The sequence below is a fragment of the Schistocerca nitens genome, chromosome 12 (assembly GCF_023898315.1).
Source record: "Schistocerca nitens isolate TAMUIC-IGC-003100 chromosome 12, iqSchNite1.1, whole genome shotgun sequence".
Lineage (NCBI taxonomy): Eukaryota > Metazoa > Arthropoda > Insecta > Orthoptera > Acrididae > Schistocerca > Schistocerca nitens.
In genome coordinates this window covers 10,763,119-10,771,760 of record NC_064625.1, presented here as the reverse complement: position 1 = coordinate 10,771,760, position 8,642 = coordinate 10,763,119, and the positions used below count along the sequence as shown (strand labels likewise).

At 46.1% G+C, this 8,642-nt stretch overlaps 1 protein-coding gene and 1 non-coding gene across 2 annotated transcripts in view; one reads left to right on the top strand and one right to left on the bottom strand.

Annotated features, from left to right (window-relative positions):
- The first annotated feature begins 1,100 nt into the window (after positions 1-1,100).
- The window catches only part of LOC126215137 (synaptic vesicle glycoprotein 2A-like), an 81,607-nt gene continuing 74,065 nt past the window's right edge, over positions 1,101-8,642 (top strand). The window contains exons 1-2 of the mRNA XM_049941800.1: positions 1,101-1,211; positions 4,215-4,325. Of these exons, the coding sequence (XP_049797757.1) occupies positions 1,160-1,211; positions 4,215-4,325 (163 nt within the window). The 5' untranslated portion in view covers positions 1,101-1,159. The remainder of the gene's footprint in view (positions 1,212-4,214; positions 4,326-8,642) is intronic.
- On the bottom strand, positions 1,984-2,057 carry Trnap-cgg (transfer RNA proline (anticodon CGG)). The gene has a single exon. It is a non-coding gene; the product is annotated as a tRNA-Pro (tRNA).

Here is an 8,642-nt window from a genome sequence, read left to right as displayed (position 1 = left end):
AAACATCATCGATGTGGGCTTTCGGAGCAGAAGGCCTGCTCGTGTGCCCCTGACGACTGCACGACTCAAAGCTTTACGCCTCGCCTGGGCCCTTCAACTCCGACATTGGACTGTTGATGACTGGAAACATGTTGCCTGGTCGGACGAGTCTAGATTCAAATTGTATCGAGTGGATGGACGTGTACGGGTACGGAGACAACCTCATGAATCCATGGCCCCTGCATGTCATCAGGGGACTGTTCAAGCTGTTGGAGGCTCTCTAATGGTGTGGGGCGTGTGCAGTTGCAATAATATGGACCCCTGATACGTCTAGATACGACTCTGGCAGGTGACACGTAGGTAAGCATCCTGTCTGATCACCTGCATCCATTCGTGTCCATTTTCCATTCCGACGGACTTGGGTAATTCCAGCAGGACACTGCGACACCCCACACGTCCAGAATTGCTACAGAGTGGCTCCAGAACACTCTTCTGAGTTTAACCACTTCCGCTGGCCATCAGACTCCCCAGACATGAACATGATTGAGCATATCTGCGATGCCTTGCAACGTGCTGTTCAGAAGAGACTTCCACCCCCTCGTACTCTTACGGATTTATGGACAGCCCTGCAGGATTTATGGTGTCAATTCCCTTCTGCACAACTTCAGACATTAGTCGAGTCCATTCCACGCCGTGTTGCGTGCTGGTGGGGCCCCGCAAGATGTTAGGCAAGTGTACCAATTTCTTTGGCTCTACAGTTTAGAGCACTAATGAACTGTGGTGGTCATTTTACTGTCACACATTCTAGTCGTTCACATATCTAGTGAGACCTGTCAGTATACGAAGTCACGTTGACATCCGCCCGTCTCATCTGGCTGCTTTGCCTTTTTGGCCAGGCAGCACACAGCGGACCGCGTGTTGCACTCACTATGACGAGACAGATATTCGGTGTACGAGGTGAGGTGCTGAGGCGTACAGCTGACTGCGTCACGGGTCACGTCCTTCGCCAGGGTGGTGCGTTCGGACGCGTGTTATTCGCGCTTATCAGAGGATCCGTCGGCTTTGCTGGGTGTATAAAGGGCGGCTGCCGACGCGGCAGAAACACTCGTGAGAGGAGGCGTAAAGCGAAAAGACGGCGACGGCGACCAAGGAGACGGCGGCGGCGGCGGCAGCGGTGGCCATGGGGGCAGTGGGGGCGGCGGCGGCGGCGGCGGCGGGGGCGGACGCGGCAGGTCAGTCGCTCGGCTCCACACGGCGGGCTGCCCACGCGGCGAAGTGCTGCAAGTGGCCAGTCTTCCGAGTACAGCACTGCTGCAGGCGCTTTCATTTTGTCTCGATGGGAACCAGGTCGCGGTTGTAACTTAACAATTTGAGAGAATAATTCGGCTCAACCAAACACAATACACTATGATCATAAACTGTGACTTAAGTCATGAAGTAGCGATACTCACACATACAGATGGCGGTAGTATCGTGTACACAAGGTACAAAAGGGCAGTGCATTGGCGGAGCTGTCGTTTGTACTCAGGTGGTTCGTGTTAAAAGGCTTCCGACGTGATTATGGCCGCACGACGTGGGTTAACACCCTTTGAACGAGGAATAATAGCTGGAGCTAGACGCATCATTACGGAATTGATTGTTTCGAGACCCGCAGTGTCAAGAGTGTGCCGGTAACACCACATGTCAGACATTACCTCTCACCAAGGACCATCACTTAACGACCGACAGCAGCGGCAGACAGAGTGCTGACAGACAAGCAACACTGCATGAAATAACCGAAGAAATCAGTGTGGGACGTACGACGAACGTATCCGTTAGGACAGTGGGGCGAAATCTGGCGTCAGTGGGGTACGGCAGCAGACGGCGCAAGCGAATGGCTTTGCTAACAATGTCCTAAAGGATAAGTTCATCGTACGTCCCACATTCATTTCTGTGCCAGAATGAGATTTTCACTCTGTAGCGGAGTGTGCGCTGATATGAAACTTCCTGGCAGATTAAAACTGTGTGCCGGACCGAGACTCGAACTCGGGACCTTGCCTTCCGCGGGCATGTGCTCTACCAACTGAGCTATCCAAGCAGGACTCACGCGCCGTCCTCACAGCTTTACTTCTGCCAGTACCTCGTCTCCTACCTTACAAACTTTACAGAAGCTCTCCTGCGAGTTCGAGTCTCGGTCCGGCGCACAGTTTTAATCTGCCAGGAAATTTCGTTCATTTCTATGGTTGCTTCATACTGTGGTGGGTTCAAATGGCTCTAAGCACTATGGGACTTAACATCTGAGGTCATCAGTCCCCTAGACTTAGAACTACTTAAACCTAAATAACCTAAGGACATCACACACATCCATGCCCGAGGCAGGATTCGAACTTGCAACCATAGCAGCCTCGAGGTTCCGTTCTGAAGCGCCTAGAACCGCTCGGCCACCGCGGCCGGCTGCATATTGTGTTGCTTGTCTGTTAGCACTGACAACTATACGCAAACGTCAATGCTCTCGTTTGTATTGCCCGTGGTGAAAGTTAATGCCTAAAATTTGCTGTTCCCAACACGCTCTTGACGCTATCGATCTATGTGTATGTGCATAGCCGGCCGCAAGTTCGAATCGTGCCTCGGGCATAGATGTGTGTGATGTCCTTAGGTTAAACCTAATTAAGTAGTTTACTAGGGGACTGATGACCTCAGATGTTAAGTCCCATGGTGCTCAGAGCCATTTGAACCATTTGTATGTGCATACCGCTATCCCTTGAGCTTTGTCATTTCAGTGTATATGTAACTGTATTTACAATCGCTATAACTAAAAACTATGTACCCACTGCTGCAAGCAGTAAGCAATAGTCTGTTTCTTGCCGCAGCTTTGTAACAATTCTAGCTTCATTACAGCATCTTTCAAAATATCTACATACTGTTAACAGGGGCACTAATAACCTGTATTTGAAACAAATTGCGTAAAACTAGTGTCAAGTACGAGAACATGAGCCCCCAGCGTCATGATAGTCGTGATACTGTTTCTACACTACTGGCCATTAAAATTGCCACACCACGAAGATGATGTGCTACAGACACGGAATTTAACCGACAGGAAGAAGATGCTGTGATATGCAAATGATTAGCTTTTCAGAGCATTCACACAAGTTGGCGCAGGTGGCGACACCTACAACGTGCTGACATGAGGAAAGTTTCCAACCGATTTCTCATACACAAACAGCAGGTGACCGGCGTTGCCTGGTGAAACGTTGTTGTGATGCCCCGTGTAAGGAGGAGAAATGCGTACCATCACATTGATAAAGGTCGGATTGTAGCCTACCGCGACTGCGATTTATCGTATCGCGACGTTGCTGCTCGTGTTGGTCGAGATCCAATGACTGTTAGCAGAATATGGAATCGGTGGGTTCAGGAGGGTAATACGGAACGCCGTTCTGGATCCCAACGGCCTCGTATCACTAGCGGTCGAGATGACAGGTATCTTATCCGCATGGCTGTAACGGATCGTGCAGCCATGTCTCGATCCCTGAGTCAACAGATGGGGACGTTTCCAAGACAAGAACCATCTGCACGAACAGTTCGACGACGTTTACAGCAGCACGGACTATCAGCTAGGAGATCATGGCTGCGGTTACCCTTGACGCTGCATCACAGACAGGAGCGCCTACGATGGTGTACTCAACGACGAACCTGGGTGCACGAATCGCAAGCTGTCATTTTTTCGGATGAATCCAGGTTCTGTTTACAGCATCATGATGGTCGCATCCGTGTTTGGCGACATCGCGGTGAACGCACATTGGAAGCGTGTATTCGTCATCGCCATACTGGCGTATCACCTGGCGTGATGGTATGGGGTGCCATTGGTTACACGTCTCGGTCACTTACGCCAGTCACTGCTCTTGATGAACTGTGGTATCGTGTTGAAGCTGCATGGGCAGCTGTACCTGTGCACGCCATCCAAGCTCTGTTTGACTCAATGCCCAGGCGTTTCAGGGCCGTTATTACGGCCAGAGGTGGTTGTTCTTGGTACTGATTTCTCAGGATCTATGCACCCAAATTGCGTGAAAATATAATCACATGTCAGTTCTAGTATAATATATTTGTCCAATGAATACCCGTTTATCATCTGCATTTCTTTTTGGTGTAGCAATTTTAATGGCCAGTAGCGATAAGCGACGCATTGCTGGCCTTCTGTACATTTGCAATACTGCTCCATTGCTGTTGGTCATGTGGTCCTTATTTCAATTCACGTGCAGGTATGAAGAGCGGCGAGAATGGCTTCCGTACGGAGAAGGAACTAGAGGCGAACGGTGCAGGAGGAGGAGGTGGCGTCGCCACACCGTTTGACGAGGCCGTCGCCATGACAGGTGAGTCAGGAGGACCTCCTGTCAAAACACCTGTAAACACATTTCGTTGTCTCTGCTGCAATAGGCGTAAGGTTTTTACTCTAGTATTGCTGTTGTGTTCCTAACTTTTTTTTATTTGTAGGCTTTCGATCCGTATACGTACAGCCACCTCAAAAGTAGAATGTCAGTTATGACAATACGAACGTCAGGACAACACAAAACCCAGTTCCCGTATGGAGAAAATATCCGACTCGGCCGGGAATCGAACCCGGGCCCCTTTGGTTAGCAGTCTGCCGCGCTGGTTGCTCGTGTTCCTGAGTTCGAAGACCGGTCTCCGTGCTGTACTACGCTCTCTGCAAATCTCTCCACCTCTGCCTAACTGCCGCAACCTCCTTCCATTTCAAGCTGCTAATCGTATTCAAGCCTTGCTCTTCTACAATTTTTACTTCTCCCGCCCCCTAACCCACTTCCGGCCGGTCGCGGTGGTCTAGCGGTTCTAGGCGCTCAGTCCGGAACCGCGCGACTGCTACGGTCGCAGGTTCGAATCCTGCCTCGGGCATGGTTAGGTGTGATGTCCTTAGGTTAATAAGGTTTAAGTAGTTCTGAGTTCTAGGGGACTGATGACCACAGATGTTAAGTCCCATAGTGCTCAGAGCCATTTCAACCATTTCAATAACCCACTTCCCTCCTATAGTAAACTGACAATACTGTAATGTCTGTACCGAGCGAGGTGGCGCAGTGGTTAAACACTGGACTCGCATGCGGGAGGACGACTGTTCAGTCCCGCGTCCAGCCATCCTGATTTAGGTTTTCCGTGATTTCCCTAAATCGCTCCAGGCAAATGCCGGGATGGTTCCTTTCAAAGGGCACGGCTGACTTCCTTCCCCGTCCATTCCTAATTCGATGAGACCGATGACCTCGCTGTCTGGTCTCCTTCCCCAAAACAACCCAACCCAACTGTCATGTCTCAGAATGTGTCCTATCAACCGATCACTTCTTTTAGTCGAGCTATGGACATAAATTTCTTTTCTCCCCATTTCTACTCAGCAGTTTGTCATTGATTACCTTATCTACCCATCTAATTTTCAGCATTCTTCTGTAGCAGAAAAGATTTTCTAATTCTTAAATTAGTATTCGATGTTAAAAAAACTTCCCTTCTTCAGAAACGCTTTTTTTCCCATTGCCAGTCCAAATTTTGTAATCTTCTTTAATTCGACCACCGTCAGTTATTTTTTTCCCGAATAGCAAAACTCATCTACTACTTTTAGTGTCTCGTTTCCTAATCTAATTCCCACAGCACTGCCTAATTTAACCCTTTCAGACCCGAAATTTTTCTGGAGGAAGGAAGATTTTTCTTTATGTGGTAGTGGTCTTAGGTGTTTTTTAATGATTTTGGGAGCAAAATTTATACAAAAATATGTACCCGTTTCCAAAACGTACTTTGTTCACTTGGCTTCAGTTTAAGGACTAAAATAACTAATTATGAAATATTCTCTATTGTAATAAATAGTAAAATGGTCATTCAATAATTTCCATGTAAAATAACAACAACAATATTCAATTAGACACTGGAATATAGCGAACCATGTATTCTGGTGGTCACGAGTTGCTGCGCACTGCTACATTGACTTCCTGATATTTTTATGGTGATGCCCAACGGTTGGCAGCATTTGCACGTGATGAAAAGGTTGAACATTTACAAGTGTGTAGCTCAGGTTCGCTTAGGGTAGAAATACTTTTGTTGCAGCTAACAAACTGTAAAAGTTAATGTACACAATTGTAGCCAGAGGGTCTGAAAGGGTTAATTCGAATACATTCTATTATTCTCGATTTACTTTTACTGATGTTCATCTCACACTGACTTTTCAAAAAACTGTCCATCTGTTCCATTGCTCCGAGTCGTTTACTGTCTCTGACAGAATAACAGTGTCATCGACAAATTCAAAATTATAATTTTTTTCTTCCTTAACTTTAATTCTCTTTCCAAATTTCTGTTCGATTTCCTTTAATGATTGCTCCGCGTGTAGACTAAATAACGTGGAAGTTTACGCTACAATCCTGTCTCACTCCCTTCTCAACCACTGCTTCTCTTTCATGTCCTTCGACCCTTGCAGCAAGTTGAAAATAACCTTTCGTTCTCCGTGATTTATCCCTGACACCTTCCCAATTGTAAAGAGCGTATTCCAGTCAACATTGTCAGAAGCTTTCTCTCCAAGTCTGTAAACGTAGGTTTGCCTTTCTCTAACCTGATAACACTTAGGGTCAGTACTGCCTCGCGCGTTCACACATTTCTCTGCTACCTAAACTGGTCATCCTCAAGATCGTATTCAACGTTTTTCGATTGTCCCGTGAATAATCCGTGTCAGTATATTCGAATCAAGACTTATTAAACTGATATTTCTGTTATATTCGCAACCGTCAGCACCTCTCTTCTTTGTAATTGGAATTATTACATCCTTCTTGAAGACTGACGGTATTTCGCCTGTCTCATGCATCTTGCACACAACGTGCCCAACGCTTCCTGTGAAACTACGAAACTCGCAACAATGTCTGTTTCCCTCCATTTCTCCAGGTCCCACTTGCTTCAACTGCCAGCTACCCTTTTCCCATTTTTTTTTTTCAGTTTTGCTCTGCAGTTCATAATCAATGAATTATGGCCAGTGTCCATATCTGTCCCTGTCTTCCTTTTAAGAATGTGGCATCTGAAACTCTGCCTTTCCATTACACGTATCATCTACCGGAAACTTTCTGGTGTCTCCAGTTCTCTTCCACGTATATAACCCATTTCTTGTGCATATTCAGATATGTGTACCTGTATTTTTCGACCTCTGTAGCTCTATCTACTACTACTACTATCATCCCTCTCCTGACATCTCTGCTGAGACTCTCCCATCAGCGTTCTTTCCGGTTTTCCCACAGTAATGCTCTGCTCCAAACGCACGTTCTCATAAATTTCTTCCTCAAATTATGATCTACATTTGACACAAGCATACTTCTTTCAGTGAAGAACACTCTCTCTGCCTTTGCTAATCTGCTTGTAATACCTTTCTTACTCGCTCATCATGCATTATGTTGTTTCTAAGATAGCAGAATTCCTTCATTTTGTCTACATTGTCGTCCCTTTCATTAGTCACTCGAATACCCAACCTAAGTTCAGTATTCCTCTGTAAGCACCACATTTAAACAGCTTCTGTTCTTTCTTTGTGTGCAATGTATCTCTTCTGCTATCACACTCCACAAAAACACTTCCCGTTAGTCATTCGTAACACTTAACTACATAACCGATGTACACACAACTTAGTATTTTCAGGAAACCTTTATTCTTTATTATCTGTTTAGATTTCATGTCATCGACATTTTTCGTTATGAGTAAATTTCTTGCCCCAGTACCAAAACATGTCTACTACGTTAAGTATCTCATTTCCTAATCTAATTCCCTCGGCATTACCTAATTTACACACCAGTACCAAAATTTTACTTTCGTTGACGTTTATCTGACAATCTCTTTGAGTCTCAACTGAACTTCCAAGTACGGTTGCGTTTTCAAGGAGCCTCAAGATAGGATCCAGAAATTGATTAGAAAAGTATGGCGCGACGGGAGCTAGAGAAAATTCCGAGTCAAACAAACTTATATTGAACAAGTAGGATAAATGCCGACCGAAGGTAAGAAGTGGAAGTACGATAAAAGGAAACACATTAATTAAAGCGCTCAGTAGGAGTCGTAATAACAAGTTACGTCTGATTCTAGTGGCTCAAGTTCAAAAATGGTTCAAAATGGCTCTGAGCACTATGGGACTTAACTACTGTGGTCATCAGTCCCCTAGAACAGAACTACTTAAACCTAACTAACCTAAGGACATCACACACATCCATGCCCGAGGCAGGATTCGAACCTGCGACCGTAGCAGTCGCGCGGTTCCGGACTGCGCGCCTAGAACCGCTAGACCACCGCGGCCGGCAGTGGCTCAAGTGTTTAACGTTAACAATCGCTTGAGTATAATGGGACATGCTCATTGTCTCAGACGGAAATTCGTTGTTGTTGTGATCTTCAGTTCTAATAGTGGTGTGATGCAGTTGTCGACGCCTGACTACCCAGTCTAATCAATCCTCTTTATCTATGAACAACTACTACAAGCTACAGCAGTTTGAACCTGCTTGTTATATTGAAGCCTTCGTCTTCCTCAATAATTTCGTCCCCTCATTCTTCCTTTCATCACCAAAGTCACTATTCCTTCTTGTCTCACGAGGTTTCCAATGAAACGATCGCCTTTTTAGTCAAGTTGACTCAAATATTTCATTTTTACCCAATTCAATGCAATACCTCCTCGTTCACTATTC